Source organism: Leucoraja erinacea, chromosome 18, assembly GCF_028641065.1.
Source record: "Leucoraja erinacea ecotype New England chromosome 18, Leri_hhj_1, whole genome shotgun sequence".
NCBI lineage: Eukaryota > Metazoa > Chordata > Chondrichthyes > Rajiformes > Rajidae > Leucoraja > Leucoraja erinaceus.
Window position 1 is genome coordinate 29089462 of NC_073394.1, and position 21663 is coordinate 29111124.

The 21663-nt window shown below is 42.0% G+C and overlaps 1 protein-coding gene across 1 annotated transcript in view; it reads right to left on the reverse strand.

Annotated features, from left to right (window-relative positions):
• Nucleotides 1–21663, reverse strand: part of LOC129705858 (N-acetyl-beta-glucosaminyl-glycoprotein 4-beta-N-acetylgalactosaminyltransferase 1-like) — a 566730-nt gene that overhangs the window by 249852 nt on the left and 295215 nt on the right. The window contains exon 3 of the mRNA XM_055649703.1: nucleotides 8603–8716. Within this exon, the coding sequence (XP_055505678.1) occupies nucleotides 8603–8716 (114 nt within the window). The remainder of the gene's footprint in view (nucleotides 1–8602; nucleotides 8717–21663) is intronic.

The following is a 21663-nucleotide window of genomic DNA, read 5'->3' on the forward strand; positions in this document are numbered from 1 at the left end:
GAACAAATTATTCTAGTTGAAGGCACTCAGTGTTCTCTTTGCATAATAACACAATTAAAGACATTATTGCTTTTGCAATGGAACATAAACCTCAATGTGCAATGAATGGTGCTTGGCTGCCCTTTTAAGTGTTTTCGGTACGTGTACATTGCTGCAAATTATTGAGCCTATGCTCCCATACGTTTTTATTCCCTTCATTGAGTTTTTTCACTTTCTGACATTTCCTGCAGTTTCTTTCTCCCTGCCTCCGTTAAAGCCCCTAATGTTAACAATTGGATGGGTTTTTTTGCTAAGAATCCAATCACTCTTTTTATTCTAGGTCTCCCACAGCCCACTGTCTCTGCCTCTTCCTTTCTTCTTCCCGCCCCCCATTCCCTCATCAGTCTGAAGGAACGTCACCTATTCCTTCGCTCCATAGATGCTGCCTCACCTGCTGAGTTTCTCCAGCATTTTTGTCTACCTCCGAAAGTTCCAGCATCTGCAGTTGCTTCTTAAACATTTTGTCTACTATTTTTATTCACATCAGTTTCTGTTGTGTTCAACCAACCTTGAATTTTCTGCAATTTTTTTCATCTGCGGTTCTTTACTTTGGCTCCTATTGTTCTTTGACCAAGTAATTAGTGCACCACAGATAGTCTGTCCTACTTGCTTTCAGCTGTCAGTGGAATCTCATTCCCCATAGATGGAACCTTCTGATCCAAAGAAACCTCCATTTCTGTCAACAAACTCCAATTGTTTGACTGAATCCTGAACTGAAGCAGTCACTTGATTAACCGCTCTAGCTGTCTCTTAAACCTGTACTCAACTTCAACCCCATTACAGATTCTACTCAGGGCTTTGCACAGAATGCCTAGATCAGCTGTCACAGACTAGCCCTTGTTGAACTTGGTTCTAGTCAAACTATCCTTTAACCATTTCATCACTTGTCATGTCCTCTGATTCTCTAAATATTCAGCTATATTTCCGGTCTTTAACATGAATGGATGATAACTAATTAATAAGAGGTTTCAAGATGTGTTGTGCATAGTGTATATATTGGTAACTATAACTTTAAGAATTGAGTACCAGAATCGTGTGATATGTGACATGTGATATATTAATTATCTTGGAGATAGACACAAAATGCTAGAGTAACTCAGCGGGATAGGGAGCATCTTCCGGTAAACCATGGCATGATCTCAACTCATCTATGGTACACTCAGTAGTAGTGCTTGACCCCATATGCTTAACCTCAATCCATTTGGAATGACTATGTACTAGTACCAGAAAGTGATCATTAGCCTTTTCACAAAAATCTATATGAACTCTCTGAAAAGGTCTACTTGGCCATGACCAGGGTTGCAGTGATGTTTTTGGTGTTTTACTCCGGCAATTTTGGCAGATGCTACATTTGCTCATCAGTGACTCAATGTCACTGTCAATACCAGGCCAATACACAAAACTTCTGGCAATTGACTTCATGCTTACTCTGCCAGGATGTTTGGCATGAAGTTCATTCATAATTTTGTTTCTCAAAGAATTTGGTAAAACCACTCTGTAACCCCACTTAATGCATCCCTGCTGATAATTCCTGGCATCGATTATGGAAAGGCTTCAGCTCTGAGTTAAGAACTGAGTTCAATCCACTATCGATTTCAGTCCAACTGTTCAATGTCTGTTCATAGACCCACTTCAGCACAGTGTCTTTCTCTGTTCCTGCTGCAATTTCTGTTGAGTCACTGGGAAATCTTCATCTACAACTTGCAGTGTGTAGATTGAGTTCTCACTTCCCACGTCAGAGTTCTCATGGGGCAACCGGGACAACGCATCTGCAACTGCGTTGTAATTGGAGCTTCTGTACGCCACCTTGTAGTCATACTGGGACAGCAAAATAGCCCAGCGCTGCATCCTTGATGCCGCCATGGAAGGTAAAGCTGACTTGGGACCAAGTATCACTAGTAGTGGCTTGTGATCAGTCACTAGGGTAAATGGCCGAGAAGAAACTGATGGAATTTCTTGATTCCGAACACGATGCTGATTGCTTCCTTTTCTATCTGTGCATAATTGTGTTCACTCGGTGATATGGTGCAGGATGCTAAAGCAAAAGGCTTTTCTTGTCCGTCATTCATTATGTGGGAGATCACTGCACCTACACCATAACTTGAAGCAACACAAGCAAGTTTCATCTCGCATGTCGTATCGTAGTGAACAAGGAGTTTGTCACTTGTCAAGTTCTCCTTGCAGATGTCACATGCCGTTGCTGTTCCTTCCCCCACGTCCATTTCACATCTTTTTGTAGTAGATGATGTAGTGGCTTTAGCACAGTTGCTAAACCTGGAAGGAATCGTGCATAGAACTGCACCATCTCAAGGAATGATCGTAGCTCTGACACATTGTTGGGTTTTGGAGCATTCACTATTGCTTCCACTTCCACCTTCACAGGGCAAAGTCCGTTGGCATCTATTTTGAGTCCAGGGTAGACCACTCTGACTGCGCAAAGGCACATTTACTTTGTCGCAGTTTGACCTTGTTGCAGTTCAGTCGTGTGAGAAGTTGCTCGAGGATTTCCAGATGTTCTACCATGCCCTCTGTGAATATCAGTAGGTCATCCTGGTTGCACACACAGTGCGGAATGCCTTGTAACATTTTGTCCATGACAGGCTGAAATATTTTCGGGGGAGGATTTCACACCATAGGGCATCTTTGTATATGAATACAAGCCCTTATGTGTGTTGATAGTCAAGTACTGCTGACTTTCCTTGTCGACATTGAGTTGGGCGTAAGCGTGAGACAGATACAGTTTAGTGAAGACTCCGCTAAGTTCTGTGCTCAGATCTTGCGAGGTTGGTAACGGATATTGTTCGTCATCAATGGCTTGGTTGATTGTGACTTTGTAATCACCACATAGTCAAACAGTTTTGTCGGCCTTGGGTACGGCCACAATTGGCGTTGCCCAGTTACTCTGGTCTGTCTTCACGAGTCCTCCATTCTGCTCTAACCTGTCAAGTTCTTCCTCCACTTGATGCTTTAGTGCATATGGTACAGGTCTTGGTCGACAATACACAGGTCTCACATCTTGCTTAAGTCAAATGTGTGCAGAGTACCCTGTTATTCCGGTGTAACTGTCAGCAAAAATGTTTGCATGTTTGTTTATGACGTTTTCAAGACGTGATTTAGACAAATCAACGCTGAAAATGTTCTTCCAGTCAAACTCTATTCTACTCAGCCAATCCTTTCCATGGGGGTTGGTTTATTTCTGTAGCTGGCCACTATGATGGGCAATGTTACTGGCCGACCATTATGCTAAACTTTACAGTTCATATGTCCACATGTCTTCAAAACTTCGACCAAGATGGTTCTCAGCTTGACCTTACTCTCAAACAATGGTATCTGTGGGAATTTTGTTTCGTACAGGTCTTTGCTCATGACCGAACAATCTGCTGCCGTGTCAATACACATATCGATTAACTGTTCATTTACCAATAGTTTTGTTCAAAAGTCCTTGCCTTGGCTGGTTGTAGGCTTATCGATGTTGGTTGCATAAATGGTGTACAACCCAAGTTCGTTTACATCTAGGTTCACCTCCAAGTTGTGAACTCCTCTCTTGTGTTGTCGCTTGATTCCCGCAGAATGTTGGTTTCCTGTTTTAAGCTTGGCCAGACATGCTGAGGCGATATGGCCTTTCTTCTGACAGTTATAGCACTTGGCCATTTTGAACTGACAAAATTGGGATGAGTGATTACCGTTGCAACGATAACAACTGGCTGAACTCGGAACCCCACCATACTTTGGTTTAGCGCCTCTTGGTTTGGCCATAGGCACTGCCTTGTGACTGTAAATGGCCACTGCAGTCCATGGTGGACGAAACTCGCGAGCATTCTTTGATGCCATCTCCATTGTGGTAGCAATCTTGCATGCTTTTTCGAATGTAATATCTGGAGTGTTCATGAGCTTGGACTGAATTTGTTCATCCACTAGACCACAAACAAATCTGTTGCGTAGTGCGCGTCCGAGAAAGGTTCCAAAGTTACAGTGCAATGTTATGTTTTACAAGGCAACAATGTACTCATTGCTTGTCTCATTCTGCTTCTGGTTTCCAGTGCCAAATGTATAGCTTTCTGCAATTACCAGAGGCTTTAGGTTAAAATGTTTCTCCAACCTCTTCATAATGTTATTGAATGGAACATCGTTTGCCTTTAAGGGCGCAAGGAGATTCACGAGTGTGCCGTACACTTCAGGACCGATTTCCGTGAGCAGAATCGCTTTCATGCATTCACAAACGGCCTTATTTGTTTCAGTTACTATGTCTGCTTCACCACTAATCTCCATTATGTTGTTTGCCGTGAAAAACATGTTCGCACTCTCCATATAGGAGCTGAACGGCTCTCTACTCTTGTCAAAAGTGCCAAGGTTTCCGATGTAGTCCGTGGACGCTTCCATCGTGTTGTTCTCTTTTTTTTTAAAGTTCGTTCAAAAATTCCGATTTCCTGTTTGTTCTGGTGTAACAATTCACCTAAAACTTAGCTGTACAAAAGCTATTCAACTTGAGGAACTCGACAAAAAACAAAGCTTACACAAACCCAAGGATGGCATTTTGCCACATAGATGCAACATATAGATAGCCTGACAAACTCTTGATGATTTGTCCAGCTGCTGTTTTAAACTACAGTCCCCTGCATGGAAGGATCTGCGGCCTATCGTGTGCAGCTCGCAAACAACTGCGACACAACTCCATATTTACTGTTTAAAATGTTAAACAAAACTGCATGTTGCAAAACAGTCCTGCACTGTATTTAAAGGATGAGTTCACCATCCTCGTCGCCAATTTTGTTATATTCCAGACGGCAGAATGAATAACAACTTACACGCAGATTGCCTGGATCATGAGAGAGAGATTTATTACCCAACATTCCCAGCTTATATTGAACACCCACTCATTAACATATACATGAATATGTATGAATACATTACACCACTCCTTGCAGAGTTTGCACTTCCCACCTACATCCTGTATTACACCATGTGATACCTACAAAGCAGCCTCTAGATAACAACAAAAATACACAAAGTGCCAGCATAACTCAACGGGTCAGGTAGAATCTCTGGAGAACATGGATAGGTGATGCTTCGGGTCAGATCCCTTCTTCAGACGGATAGTGGGGGGTGGGGTGGGGGAAGTTGGTAGGAGCAAGCTGGAAGAAAGGATGGGGCAGGAAAAAGCCTGGAATGTAATTCAGGTACAGGATGGTGGAGTTTTGAACAAAGGCAAGAGATGACAGGACAGACGGTGTGAGACAAAAGCTTTGAAGATAGACACAAAGTGCTGGAGTAACTCAGCAGGCCAAGCAGCATCTCTGGAAAAGCTGCCTGACTCACTGAGTTACTCAAGCACGTTATGTCTATCTTTGGTATAAACCAGCATCTGTAGTTCTTTGTTTCTGTCACTGTATGTCATGTTGTTACTTGTGGGAGGAGCACCAAGGCAAATGCCTTGTATGTGAATACTTGGCCAATAAACTTACTTACTTACTTACTTCTACAAAAGGATTGAAGAGTTGAGAAATCGATGCAAGTCCAAGTGGGGCACAGGGGAGAGGAGGGGGAGGTTGGGAAGAAAGTGGAAGCGGGGGTAGAAGGAGAAGTTGAGGGGGGAGCGGTTGTGGTTATTTAAAACTGGAGATTTCAATCAGCATCTGCACTTCCTTGGTTCTCGCCCCTAGATATCAATTCTCCTCTCCTGAGCATCCCCAAATTTATTGGATCCATTTCCAGTTCCAAAGCTTTGAGCCATGAGAATTCTTCTGAAATCTCTCTACTGCTTTCATTCTTTATATCTTTATCTGTGATTTCAGGCATTGCTTTAAATATCTCCTTCAGTAGCTTAGCTTCTATTTTATTTTTTGTTCGATAACATCCCAGTGAAGTGCTTGGGGACATTTTTGCCATTTTAACTGTGCTTTATTAATGGTTATTGTTGTTTTTCCACATATCTCCTGTGTTAAATCTTGTTTGATAACACTCCATGAAACTTCCTGAGGTTATAATACTATGTTAAGCTGGTTATAAAAATGCAGGTTGGTGGTGTTGTTGTAGGGTAATGATTTTCGCTGCTACGTGACTCAGTGCTCTTTTAGGAAAGGTTTATTGCTTTGAGCTTTTCGAAAGTGATGGAAGAATCTAAATTATAAAATAAAAATCCATTGTTTATCTCCACCGAATGACAATGGTGTCACGTCTTTCGCCAAAGTTGCTCCCAATTAATCCTCCCTGTTTGGAGTTCAGAAATTTATTGAGCAGTTCTGCACATCTCTCTGTGGACCTGCAATGTTATGCATGCTTGCTAAATCCCTTTAACAAGTACAACACAGGCATGATTAATAGTCAGAGCACGTGCAATCAGGTGACAAGTAACAGAATGAGAGTCATCTGGCTACAAAACAAAAAACAGATTAAACATTCAGCAAAAAACAGGAGTTAGTTAAAGGATGTTATGCAGACTGCTGGTAGGTGGGAATTGCTACTCCACAGGGATTGGTGTTGGAAACAATATGGTTAACAATTTGCAGAAGTAATTTCTACTTATGTCAGAAGTCCTCTATCAAAATCTAAGGTTATTGATCACATTCTAAAAGCCTGGGAGAAAATATAAGGGAACAGAGGTTTAATTAGATGGGCCAGTGATTTTTATTGTTTGGGAACAAACTGCAGATGCTGGTTTAAACCGAAGATAGGCACAAAAAGGAGTAAAGGAATAGGTGCCGTTTTGGGTCGAGACCCTTATTCCTTTTCTCCAGAGGTGCTGTCTGACCCGCTGAGTTACTCAAGATTTTTGTATCTATCTTAAGTGATTTGAATTGTCTACATTTTGCCATTCATGCATTTTTGATTCTAATCCACAAACATATTTGATTCTAATTCACAAGCCTATTATCTGCCAGGCTTTGTGCTGGCACTCCTCTTTTCCAGCTTGTTTTCTCCAACCTGCAATCAGTCTGAAGAAGGGTCTCGACCCACAACGTCACCTATCCGTGGTCTCCAGGGATGCTGCCTGACCCACTGAGTTACTCCACCACTTTGTGTTGTGTTTTATAAACCAGCATATGCAGTTCCTTATAGCCACATAAACCTTCCTTGTTGTGTCGCAGTTGGTAGAGAAGGAGGCGGGAGAAGTAGGAGAAGGAAATAATGCAACCAGAGAATTAGGGAGGGAGGGGGCTTCCTCTTGACCCGTTGGATGAGTGCACCTTATCATGTGTAGTTCAAATGATAATCCCACTCCATTAAGAGCTCCATTAAGTGCCGATACAATCCATGACCTTAGACAGCAAGGTCTCATCAACCCTCACCATTGCGAGCAGAAGTGGCAAATTACAATCAGGCTGACCATCTCTAAGAAGAAGATGCATAATGGCAGCTTTTGCTCTTATGTTCTGCAGAGAGGAAATAAATTGGAGCACAGGATGATGAGGGATGATCTTATGGAAGTGTATAAAACCATGAGACGAATAGACAGGATAAATGCACAGTCTTTTACCCAGAATATGGGAATACAAAACAAGGGGACATGGGTCTATGGTGAGGGGGGAAAGATTTATTAGGAATCTGATGGGTAACTTGTTTTACACAAAGGGCGATAGTTTTATGGAACAAACTAATGGAGGAGGTAATTTGGGCAGGTACTATCCCTTAAGTTTAAGAAACATTTGGATAGGTAAATGTATAGGATAGGTTTAGCGGGATATGGGCCAAATGCAGGCAGTGGAACTAGTTTAGATGGGGTATGTTGGTCAGCGTGGGTAAGTTGCTAGTGTACAGGCATCGTTGGTCGGCATGGACTTGATGGGCTGAAAGGTCTATTTCCGTACTGTATCTCTAAACTAAACTAAACTGATCTAATTGCCCAGCACCTAGAGAAAGCAACTGCAGCCGCTGCCAATGCTAACAGGACTGAGATCGAAAGGAATAAATAGTGTGCCAAAGCATGAAATGGAAAATGAGGAAGAATAATTCAAAACAAAATGCAATTTGATTCTAAAGGTAATCTATGAGAGGGTGATATATAAAGCTTGATTCTGTCTGCAATTAGATAAAACATGTACAAGCTGGAAAAAGATTTGTCACAAACTGAAAGTTATTGACTCAGTTTTATTACACTTCATGTACTAGTTCCCAAACAAGCTGTATTAGTGACATTGACTCATGCACTTCCTTGTGTTTATATAGAGTTATGCAGCAGCATCCATTATTATAAGCTCATGGTAAATGCCTAATCTTTTCTAAGCACTTCTGTGAATGTCAGAAAGGGAATGTCAGAAAGGGTTAGTGGGTGGCCAGCGGGTGCGGGGAGTCATATTGGAATTAAGTTTAAAGTGCAACCACAAAGGATTCGGGTCTACTTTTAAGCACAGTAATATCAGACGATACGGTACGATACAATACGGTAGAACTTTATTTATCCCAGGAGGGAAATTGGTCTGCCAACAGTCATAAAATCACAAGAAGATACATGAATCATGAAATTAAAGTAGCGAGTGGAAAGTCCAGGAATGGGTGTGTGCAAGGATTACGGAGGGAGGGGGAGGGGGGGGGGAAGGGGATATTGCATTCTATCTCTGATCCTCACCTCTGGTTTCCATGGCAAACACACTTGCGTCAAGTTCAAAGCCTGCCTGGATCCTCTTGGATAACCGTGAAGCTCGACTTGGGAAGATCTACCATTTTTGCTCGGTGTGTCCAGCTATGGATAAAACAAAAGGTCACCCATTACAACCCAGCAAATAAGCAACAGTTGAGGCATATACTTTCAGATGCACGTTGGAATGACCTGGAATTAATTATAACGATTTATCAGTGCACCATCGCTGAGGGGCAGCAATCCCCTTACCGTATTTGCACAACTTTTTGTTTATGAAAGGACAAAAATACAGTATGCCCATCATGCAGTACACACACACAAACCTTTCACAGACTTGCAGGATAAAAATAACGACAAGGGGATATTTGAAGGTGACGAGAATATTAATTTTAAAGAGATCTTGGAGAAGGAAAAACAAGCGGCAGGGTGGCACAGCGGTAGAGTTGCTGCCTGACAGCGCTTACTGTGCCAGAGACCTGGGTTCCGTCCCGACAGTACAGCAAATGCTGTCTGTACGGAGTTTGTACTTCAGCTTCCTCCCACACTCCAAAAACATACAGAGTTGTAGATTAATTGGCTTGGTATAAATGTAAATTGTCCCTAGTGTGTGTAGGATAGTGTTAATGTGCGGGGATCGCTGGTCGGTGCAGACTCGGTGGGCCGAAGGGCCTGTTTCCACGCTGTATCTCTAAACTAAAACAAACTAAGCTAAGCAGGCTTGTAGAGGTGTTTTCTATAAACAGTCATAGTGACACAGCTAGTAGAGCTTGTGTGGAGTTTGAGCTTGTGGGTTTTCTCCAGGCCTTACTGTTTCCTCCCACATCACAAAGATATGCGAGTTAATAGAGTTAATAATTGGCCATTGTAAATGACCCCTAATGTGTAGGTACTTGATGGAATTGGGGGGAGGTGCTGAGAGTGTGCAGAGAAGAAAATATGGGGTTAATGTAAGATCAGTGTAAAGAGGTGGCTGATGGTCAGAATGGATACTGCACCTCCCTCCGGAGATAAAATAAGGGTATGCATGGCAAACTGAAGGGGAGAATGTGAAGTTAGAAATTCCATTCGAAGTCAAACTGGGGCATCAGCCAGAAACAGGCCATGGAATAATTCTCAATTGATGAGTTTGTGCAAGGACTATAATGGAACTTCCATTTCATAACAAAACAAAATTATAATTCATCTTTGTCAGGATGTTGCAAAAGCTGCAAGGATGCACAGAGGTAATGCAGTTGCCGAGAGATAGACCTGAGTACAAAAGTCAATGTGTGGGGAAGATGACTGCTGCCGATTTTAACAAGAAGCATTATGAAAATGAGTTTCATGTTCAATGAAGGTTGCTTGAAGGGATGTCACAAACTGTCTTGAATGCATCTTTAACTTGTGGGCATTAAAAAAAACAAAACTCTTTGCATTCTGTTTTTTCCAAATGTTAGAGTCAACATAATATCCTATTTTCAAATTTGTTATCAGATACTTACTGCTCTTTCTTAAGGGCTGGAAGGCTCAGACAAGCACCATTTTTTAATTGAATAACTTGAAAGACGTGGCAATTGTAATGCAGCGGAAAAGCACAAGAAGTATTTGAAAGGGCTTTTATTACCGAAAGGGTTTGGTTTCCTATTATTAACTCGCCCAACGCTTTGCAAATTAGGGAGCTGCCAAAAGGATAGATCCTCTTTCAGTGGGTTGCTTTGTACAGAGAGTGTAGGTGAATGTAAAAGTGCTCATAATGTTCTGATAATAGATAAGCGGGAAACAAAATGAATATTTCAACAAGATCATGATATAACAAACTGAGAGGACCAGTTAATGTCATCATGTTTTATTTTTAGATGTGAGTTTCTCTTCTCTCCTATTGTTACACTTAGGCTTAGCTCTAAATTCAGCCAAGGCAATAAGGTTACTCCCACAATGGCATGGCCATATATATTGACCCATCCAGCTGCAAAATTGCCGTTATGTACAACAGTAACTTCATTTTTTTACATTCGCTGAGATGCCATCAGAAATTCTATAGAAATTATACGTGGGAGTTTACTGCCATTATTATTTTTTAGTTTAAGTTATTATTTTCACGTGTGCTGAAATGCGGTGAAAATCTTTTTTCTTTGTCATGTGCTATCCAGTCTGCGAAAAGACTATACATGATTACAATCAAGCAGTTCACAGTGTACAGATACAGGATAATATGAAATAATGCTTAGTGCAAGGTAAAGACCGATTAAAGATGATCTGAGGGCCTCCAATGAAGTAGATGGTAGATCAAGACTGCGCTAGTTGGTGATAGGATGGTTCAGATGCCTGACAACAGCTAGGAAGAAGCTGTCCCAGAGTCTGGAGGTATATTTTTTCACATTTCTGTACCTCATTACAGATATTAAGCGGTAAATGCAGATGAAATAGTGGCAATGATGCGGTTTTTAGATACTGCATGGATATGCTAGTAAATGAAGGGATATGAACCATGTGCAGATAGATGAGATTGGTTTGTCCTGGCATCATGTTCGTCATGGACAATGGGCCGAATGGCCTTTTCCTGTGCTGTACTTGTCTATGTTCTATAACTACACTCAGGTATATTATGTTCTGCCCGGATAGCATGTAAAACTCGTGACAATAATAATAAATCAAACTATTTATTGTTACCTTCTCTAAATAAGTCTATTTTGCTCCAATTGCCTCACATTTCACATTAACAGCCTGTAGATTTTCTTTCAGATTTTTACTGATATTATCTTAATCACAAATGCACAATGAGCCCTTATCCTTCCACATGCTCGTTATTTATTTTAATTTCAATAACTATTCTGCTCTGCTGTTGTAACATTTCTCCAGCTGCTTTGGAATTTATCCTTACCTAAATCCTTCCGTAAGCTCCATCACTAAATTTGCTCTTTTCGCAGAAATAATGATGGCCCAGAATATGACCTCCAAAACATTGGTGACATTATCAAATGTTCACACATTGAAAACAAAAATTACATAAAAATCACAGCACAGAGATAATCCATATGCCTACTCCAGTCGTAATAGTTTCAGGAGTAGCCACCCACATATCATCTCATTCCACAAACGTAACCTTGCGTCCTTTTTGTGTTTTGCATCAATTATTTGTCTTTTTCTTTTCACTGTCCTGGAGAATTTATGTGTAAGTCATCTTTTTGTGTGTCTTCTTAGTCTGTGCCAGTGATGCTGCTGCAAGCAAGATTTTCATCATACCAGTAATCTCCTCGTACTTGTGCATATGACAGTAAACTCAACTTGATTTGAAAACGCTCATATGCTTGATCCTTCATGCAAGAAGATCATGACTGATTTTTTACTTTCAGTGCCATTTCCTGCTCTAATCTCATTTTTGTTTCAATTATTTTAATATGTAAAATCTAATATCAATAATTTTGATTGGAGAATTCCAAAAACTCACTAGACTCTGGCTGAAGACATTTCTTCTAATCTCTATTCTGAACGAATGACCAATAACTTTGAAGATGTGGCCATTGGTTCTAGACAATAAGAGTTGTCTAGCCCATAGGAATTTTGTAGTTTACAAAATATACTTGGTATGTAATCAGCTCTCAGACTTCTTAATGTCTGCTTAATCTCCCCTCAAACATCATAGGAATTAATTTGTTGAATCTTTGCTGAACTCTTCCTACCCCAAGAGTACAATAGGTCAAATGTGGTCTCAACAGGCCCTCAATGTAATGGGAGCATGACATCGCTACTCTTGCCACTAATTATTTTGCAATGAAAGCCGGACCTAATTGCTTGGTGTAAGTACATATTAACTTCCATTGATAAATATACACACACCCAATTCCCTCATATATGAATTACTTTACATTTTTTTCCATCTGCCATCCCCTTGCTCTCTCATTGAAATTATCTCCATTTGCTAAAGCCTCTCTACCACACCCATTGCCACCTAGCTTTCTATCTTCAGCAAACTCAAATATATTTCACTTTGTCCCCTCATCCAAATTGATAAAGACTGCGACTCTACAACAGTTGCTGCCTCAAAAATGCAGCCAGCATCATCAGACACCCACACATCCTGTTCACCCTCTCATTTCACTCCTGCCACCAGGAAGAAGGTACAGGAGTCTGAAAACTGTAAAGTCCAGGTTCAGGGCCAACTTCTTCCCTACAACCATCAAGGCTATTAAACACTACGACCTCCAAATAGACTCTGAACTCTAGACTCGTGGATATTATTTGTGACTTTGCCCTACAATTGTCTATTAATTTGTCTGTTTCTATTTCTTTAATATACTGAACTTTTGTTGGTGTTTATTGCAGGTTTCACAGTGTAATATGTTTACATTCTGCTGTGCTGCTGTAATTAAGAATTTTATTGTTCTTTTCGGGACTGATGCCAATAAATCCTTCTTGACTTTTGACTAGATGGGCTCTCAATACCAATCCTTGCGGCACCATCATTCACAGCCACCCAATGCACAAATGACCCATTTATTCCAACTCACTGGTTTCTATTTGTTAACTAACCTTAATTTACACAAATGTATTAACGTGAATATTATGTGCTCTAATTTTGTTCAATATTTCTTGTGTGATACTCATGGAACATACTATATCTACTGTGTAAGAAGGAACTACAGATGTTGGTTTAAATCGAAGGTAGACACAATAAGTTGTAACTCAGCGGGTCAGGTAGCATCTCTGGAGAAAATGAATAGGTGATGTTTTGAGTCGAGACTCTTCTTCAGGCTGAGTCAGGGGAAAGGGAAAGGAGAGATATAGATGGTAATGTAGAGAGATGTGGAACAAATCAATGAAAGATATGCAAAAAAGCAAAAAAAAACAATATTCTGTTTTGATTTTCCTTTTTACATATCGATGAAGGTTTTACAATCTGTCTGACATTTCTTGCTGGAGTACCCTTGCATGTTCCGTTTCTTTATCAATTCTTTGGGAATACCCTCCCATTCTTTTTATTTTACTAATCTGACCTCCTTGTGAGTGCATCTCAACTACCGGCTATCATCAGGCTACTAACTACTATTAACTTCAACTAAACTCTGAACTACGAACTGCCTGGGTTGCTTGAAGAACTTTGGGCTTTGTTTTATTTTTGCACAATATTGTTTTTTTTTAAATTTATTGAACTTTTGTTTTAGTTTGTTTATTATATTATCCATTGAGTACTGTGGTTACAAACCTATTGTGCTGCTGCTACAAGTAACATTTTCAATGTTCCGTTTCAGGACATATGACTAAAAAATATTCTTGACCAATGTATCGGAAGAGACTGCAGTTGCTGGTTTAAACCGAAGACAGTCACAAAATGCTGGAATAACTCAGCAGAACAGGCAGCATCTCTGGAGAGGAACGGGAGATGTTTCTGGTCGAGCCCCTTCTTCAGAATGAGAGTCAAGGGAAAGGGAAAAAAGAGATATAGACAATTATGTGACAACACGTGTAGGAAGGAACTGTCTATATTTCTTGTTTCCCTCTATATCTTTCGTCTATAACTCTCATTTCCATTTCTCCTGACTCTCAATCTGAAGAAGGGTCTCAACCTGAAACGCACCCATTCCTCTCTCCAGAGGTGCTGCCTGTCTCGCTGAGTTACTCCAGCATTTTGTGTGTAATCTTGCCTAATAACAGATAATAAAGTTCCTGACTAGTAGCGGATTAATTTGATAGCATGTTTCATATTCCAAATGGTCTACGTCCAAGTGTTTCCATTTATTTTCTTATTAGATTTATTGTTTTTGAATTGATTAATTGAGTCAGTATAAAGAGGGTCCTTGAAAATTATTTGAAAGTTAAAGAATGATTTAGATATTTCAGTCGGCATTAGGTAGGGCAACATCGATAACCATGAGGGGAACCAAGGGACAAGCAGATATCTGGTGTAATTGGCATGCCTGGCAGCTGCAATTGTTGAGAGAGTCGAGAGGTATCCCATTTCAAGGAGAAATAATATTAATTGAAAATTGTCTTGCAGGTAAGGTGATACAACACTGAAATATTGAGCCTCAGATATTTGAAAGATAATTGCTAAACATATGATCATGTAAAAATTCATCGGTAGTGGATATAACAATTATATATCTGAAGATGGTTATTTTTGCTCTGCAGTTTTACATTTAGAGGGATATGGGACAATTGCAGGCAAATGGGATTAGCATAGATATGCGTCTTGGTCCTAGTGGACAAGTTGGACAGAAGGTCTTGATTCGATTCTGGAAAACTCTATGAATATACAATGAAAAAATTCCACGGGGGCTGTTGGCAATCAGCTTTAGCATTCCTAGTGTTTCTGGTCCTGATCTTTACATTACGCATTTAAAGTTGGAATTTTTGCCATTTTATTAAAATTATTCACGGCTTCTGACTACAAAATCTGCTTCAAATTGCCTGAAAATGTGACAGCTGTTAAACTCAAAGGATTTCCTACTGTCCTATGCTTTAGAGGTAATGTTACATTAGCCGAGGTAAAACACATCAAAGGTACCAGAGAGGAGTTGCATATTAGGATCCCCCAGCAGACTCTGAAAGGCATAATCTCAGGTGTACAAAGCATCCTCTGGATTGTCAGCAAAATACAACACCCTTTACAATACCTAAATACCACCCTTGTGGTCCTTGATGTTCCCCCCGCTGAATAAGGACCTCATTTAGGGATCAACAAAGACAGAAGCTAAAGCAGTAGGTAAAAGCAAAGGGGCTCCACGGCACTGCTTGAGGATTGTTGATGAGAATTAGTAAAACACATAATCACGATCTAAGAACCAGACAGCTCGCATTAGTTTATGCCAGGTTATGGCCAACAAATGCAATTTAGGATTTGTTTTTTATGCCATTGCAGGCGTTTGGAGAATTTGTAGCCTCTCCTTCATGTCCTAATGACACCCCTAATCTAATAGTCTGCTCCATTACTGTCCATCTTCACAGCAACACTCAGCCATGTGGAAGGCTGGTGATAGTTTTACGGTCTGCGGCTTTCATTTGTCAGTCCTACTTTTCTTCGTTGTTACTTTAGTGAGTGTAAAACACCTTCTACTAGCCAGAAATTGCGACTGATCAGATTCCAAAAGAAAATCCCTAAAATCTGACAATTTTAACAAGAACCAAAATAAAAAGCCATGCCGTGCAGTTATCCACAATATTTCCATCAAGTGAATAAAATACAAAAATGACGATCTCAAGAAGCCGCAATCGCTGCCGAACCGAATCTGGACCATCTCCATCCCCTTCCAAATGCCCCCCTCCCCCCCCCCCCCCCCCCCCCCCCCGTCTGTCCGGGGCGGCCAGAGACGTCAGACGAGAGCGGTCAGACGGCAGCAGCGACCCCAGGCTCACAGGCAGCGTGGAGATGCAGTGCTAAATCCAGCTCAACTCTGCCTGTCCCGCAGGGTTAACCTACAGCCCTGCCTGGACACCAGCCCAGAGCCGTCGAGTTAGCTCTGCTTCTCCACACTGGCTGTAAGCCTGGGCCGTCATTCCCGTAAATTCAGGCACAGCTATAGGTTAACCCGGCGGGACAGGCGTAGTTGAGCTGGATTTAGCGCTGCTTCTCCACGCTGCCTGTGGGCCGTTCCTGTCTGACTTCCGACGTCTCTGGCCACCCCTGGATGGACGGGTGGGAAGGGACGGGGACAGGGACGGGGATGGTCCATTGGTGGTTTGGCAGCAATTGCGGCACCAGAGACCAGGATCAATCATGGCTGCGGATGAGGCGCAGGTCTGTGTGCATGTCACGGCACAGATGCCGAGAATGTTTTTCGCTTGCGAACTATGTCCTGGGCATGCGCAGTCTCAATACCGAACTCGCTTATTAGATAATAGCCCTGCTGTGGGCACGACAACACAAGAGAAAATGAAACTGATTTCATAGACAAACCACGGAGCAAGTATTTTTATTAATTTATGAAAGGCTAAAGAGAAGTCGTTTGGAAAGCAAAAGGACTGACAGAGACGATATAAAAACTGTGGAAGTCTGCAGGTTACAGCAAGTGGTTGGTTGGGTAGAAACTCCAAATGTGTCTTGTAAGGATTATATCAATGGTGATTAGGGAATTGATTGTACACACAACAGCTTGGAGACGGTGCATAAAAAGTGTTAAACATCTGCAATGCCACACACTTTGCAAAGATGATGATGATGAGAAAATTACAATATAGCAGCGCTGCATTTTCTCTCCGACTGATGGACAGATGTTCAAATATGGCAAAGAAACATCAAAGCAAAATACAGTCTGCATATTGCTTGATGACTGGACGTCAACTGAATATTGAGTCAAATAAAGATAAAGGTTACTTTATATCACTCCAGCAGTAACTGGATTCAAAGATGAAGGAAAATTAGTCATTGTTTTCTTCTTTGGCTAACGGTTTTGCATTTACTGGTTGTGAGTAGTGAGGTAACGCAGAGATCAGTGTTTCGGTCCTAGCTATTTGCATACTTTATGAATGATTTAGATGAGGGAGCCATATTCCATGTTTCCAAGTCTAATGATGATGTGAAATAAACTAGATGGGATTGAGAGCACAGATGAGGATATTACAGCGTCAGGGATGATGCCAGGCTCGGCAGTGACCACACCGACACTCTCAGTGGCATGAACTCATGTGATATGTTTTATATGCAGTTACAAGAAGGTCTAGGACCGCATGGGGATACTGTCTCTTGTCATCAGGGCACATGTGTTTGACCCTGGTGATGTCGGGCTTGTCCCGGCAGCTCAGTCCTGATCTCAAAGGAGGAGGCGTGGCGACCTCAGGCCTCTCCCTACAGTTCACTCTTGCCTCGAGAGCAGCTTTAGACTTGAAGAGGCAACGCTGGCAGTCCCTGGCTTATCCTGATGGCTCAGTCTTTGCCTCTGTGTGTGGACACTGCCCCTCGTTGACTGTGGCCAGGAAGACGTGTGCCCTGACCACTCAGTCTTGCCCTCAGTGGAGGTGCTGGCTGTCTGGGGCTTCTTCCCAGCACCTCAGTCTTGATCACACCGTGGAACTGGTGGTCTTGGGTTTGTCCCAGTTGCTCAGTGTTCCTCAAACCTGCGACAGGGGAACACAGCTCGCAGGGAGATGCCCAACTTTCACTCCTTTCCTTCGTCCTTCTTCCCTTCCTAATTTCCTTGCCCTCGCTCTCCCTCTCTCCTGGGTCTCTGGCACTGTAAGGCAGCAACTCTATCGTTACACCACTGTGCTGCCCATCTAATGCTCTCATTAACCCATTTGGTCTGTCCCTTCGTCCTACCCATCCCTTACCAATATTCTGTATGAATGGAAACTAATTTATTTATTTTCACCCTTTCCCAGTTCAGATGAAAGATTTTGGACCTAAAATATTAACTTGTTCTCTTTCTTTGACCTGATGAACATTTCCACCATTTTCTGTTCTTGCTTCAGATTTCGAGCATTCGCAGTCTCCTTGACTAAATTACTCTGTGGGTGGCGGGCTGTTGGAGCACATCAAGGGAGTTCAAATAACATTTCCTGGTGACTTGATGAATCTTTTTACAACCTGCCCAGGATTTCAATGACGTGTGTTAAGTTGCCAGTTGTTAAGTGGTTAAGTTTTAGCTGAAAGCAAACTGGTGGACGGACACAAAATGCTGGAGTAACTCAGAGACGCTTCTCAGACAGACTTCCATTCCTTCCATCCAGAGATGCTGCCTGTCCCGCTGAGTTTCTCCAGCATTTTGTGTCTATCTTCGTTGTAAACCGGCATCTGCAATTCCTTCCTACACACAGCAAACTGGTGGTGTTAGCTTTGACCTTATTCTCATCTGTTTATCAGCAACCCATATGAAATATACACACATAGTGAAATCAAACTTTATTCCAGTAAGTAAACAGGAACATTCAAACAGCCAGCTGCTTGTGTCTGGCTTCACTGGCTTGTGAGCGAGAGAGAGAGAGTGAGAGAGAGAGTCTCTTTGTGCAGTACCGTAATACCATGTAAAGGATGGCATGTACAGATGTGTGGTGAAGGTTATAAATGGCATGAATTAATAAGTGTTAATCTACATCGTCCATGTGATAACTTGGTCACACTGACAGAGAGTTTAAATTGTAAACAAATGTTGTCCATTCACTTATATTGAAGAGGAAAGAGATTTCAGACAAATATCAATACCGCAACTGTGAGGAGTTCAATCTGAGTATTAAATTCCAAGAGATAACTTTTTTTTTAAATCAATGTATATTGCATTCAGGTACAGGCTGAAATACAATGCAAACAAGGCCATTTACCTGAGCTTTCGGTGCTGCATTTCAGATAGGGACACAACAGACTGTAAAAACTAAAATCTGGAGCAAAAAATCTGGCACAGTGGCACAGCGGTAGAGTTGCTGCCTTACAGCGCCTTACACCTAGGTTCGATCCTGACTATGGGTGCTGTCTGTACGGAATTTGTAAGTTGCGGTCACGTTGTATGTGACCGCATAGGTTTTCTCTGGGTGCTCCAGTTTCCTCCCACATTCCAAAGACGTACAGGTTTGCAGGTTACATTTCTTCAGTAAAACTGTAAATAGTCCCTAGTGTGTAGGATAATGCAAGTGCATGGAGTGATCGCTGGGCAGCGCAGGCTCGGTGAGCCGTATGGGCCTGTTTCCGCATTGTATCTCTAACGTCCAAAGTGTAAACTGCTGGAGGAACTCAGCAGGTCAAATGGCATCTGTGGGGGGAAAGGAACTGTCAACACATCAGGTCAAGACCCTGCATCAAGATGGAGAATGGAGATATAAAGAGGAGAGGGAGAGGGGTGAGAGAGGGGCCAGGATGTGACAGGTGGACTGAGGTGGGGTGAGAGATGGTGGGAAGATTAGGCACTCCCTGCTTATCATCTCCTTACCCCGACATGATGTACCCATCCCCTACCAGTCCCTGTCTTACCCCTCCCCCTCTTCGCTTCAAACCTACTACCTTCCCTCTCATTCTCAATCCTGATGCAAGTTCTTGACCTGAAACATGAACAATTCCTTTCCATCCACAGATGCTGCTCAACCCGCTGAGTTCCTCTAACAGTTTGATGAGTTTCAGATACAGTAAAACCTCACAATAACGGACCAGGGAGGGGGAGGATCGTGCCCGTTGCTGCCGATTTTGCGCTATACCCGAGTGATGTGAGAGTAATGTTTAACCCAAGGCAGGGAGGGAAGAAACACAGCATTAATGGGGGGGGGGGGGGGGGGAAATAAGCGAGATATCACTGGCCAAGGAACCGCAAAGCCCACGGCCACACGTGCGGTGAGCTGGAGATGGGCCCGGTCCTCACACCACCTTCATGCTGCTCACTCTTTCCACTCCCGCAATTGGACGCACACAATGTGCCACACAGCTCATTAGGTAACTGGCTGAAGTGAAGGGACTGTGTCATGGGAGCCTCGGTCCACTATAACCAAAACTTGCTATATAGTGGTCTGTTATTGCGAAGGTTTACTGTATTTGTGGAATAGTAATTAGTGTGATTGGGTAAATTTAGTAAGAAATCTTAACTTATGGTGAACCAAAAATGACTGAAAATTCTATCCCAGCATGTCCCGAGAAACCTGAAGGGTGGTGTGCTGATCTTTTCCAACAGGCTGTAAGCTGTGAGGAAATCTTCAAGAGATTGTATGCAAATGCAAGCTTCCTCTCAGGTCTTCTGCAATGCGGCTGTCACCAAAGATTTATAAATCAACACATAAATAAAGAGGTTGATGCCAGGATTTCTACTCTGTCCGTAGTAGGCCCTTGAATGTGATAAATATCAGGATAAGATTGATTCGAACCTTCTCACAATGTTGATAACAATAGGCCTTTTCCCTCTTCAAAACTCTTTTTCTTGTGCTCAAGGTCAAACATGACAATTTCATTTCAAACAATACACACAAGCAAACAGATCGAACATGGTAAAATGAAGTGGGCTTGCTACATGTTTGACTTTTGCATTTAAAAAAAAGGAGGACTCGGTGAAAATGTTGGCTCTTCAATAGACAATAGACAATAGGTGCAGGAGTAGGCCATTCTGCCTTTTGAGCCAGCACCGCCATTCATTGTGATCATGGCTGATCATCCTGCCTTCTCCCAATATCCCTTGACTCCGCTATATTTAAGAGTATCTAACTCTTTCTTGAAAGCATCCAGAGAATCGGCCTCCACTGCCTTCTGAGGCAGAGAATTTCACAGATTCACAACTCTCTGGGTGAAAACGTTTTTCCTCATCTCCCTATTCTTAAACTGTGCCCCTGGTTCTGCAGTCCCTCCAACATCGGGAACATGTTTCCTGCCTCTAGCATGTCCAACCCCTTAATAATCTTATATGTTTCAATAAGATATCCTCTCATCCTTCTAAATTCCAATGACAGTCCAGCCATCCCGGGAATTAACCTCGTGAACCTACACTGCACTCCCTCAATAGCAAAAATGCCCCTGCATCCAATACTCCAGGTGTGGTCTCACCAGGGCCCTGTACAACTGCAGAAGGACCTCTTTGCACCTATACTCAACTCCTCTCGTTATGAAGGCCAACATGCCATTAGCTTTCTTCATTGCCTGCTGTACCTGTATGCTTACTTTCAATGACTGATGTACAAGGACACCCAGATCTTGTTGTACTTCCCCTTTTCCGAACTTGACACCCTTCAGGCAATAATCTGCCTTCCAGTTCTTGCCACCAAAGTGGATAACCTCACATTTCACAAGGGATCCACAAAGTCGATCATCCGTACAGAATCAAAGGGTAAGATAGACACAAAATGCTGGATATGAAGAAGGGTCAGGACCTGAAATGTCACCCATTCCTTCTCTCCAGAGATGCTGCCTTACTGCAGCATTTTGTATCTATCTTCAATTTAAACCAGCATCTACAGTTCTTTCCTACACACAAAGGTTGAGTAATATTTAAAGCTAGAGAAGAGTTTGCAAAAATACTACAGTCAAGAGTCACAGAGGCATTTGTGCATATATGAGATAAGTAATGCCAGGATGTTTAGGCGCTAAAAACACTGAAATAGGCAGGCTAAAAGGCATAATAAAATTTCAAAAAAGGCACGGAAAATACATTTATTGACAAAAAAATGGCATAAAA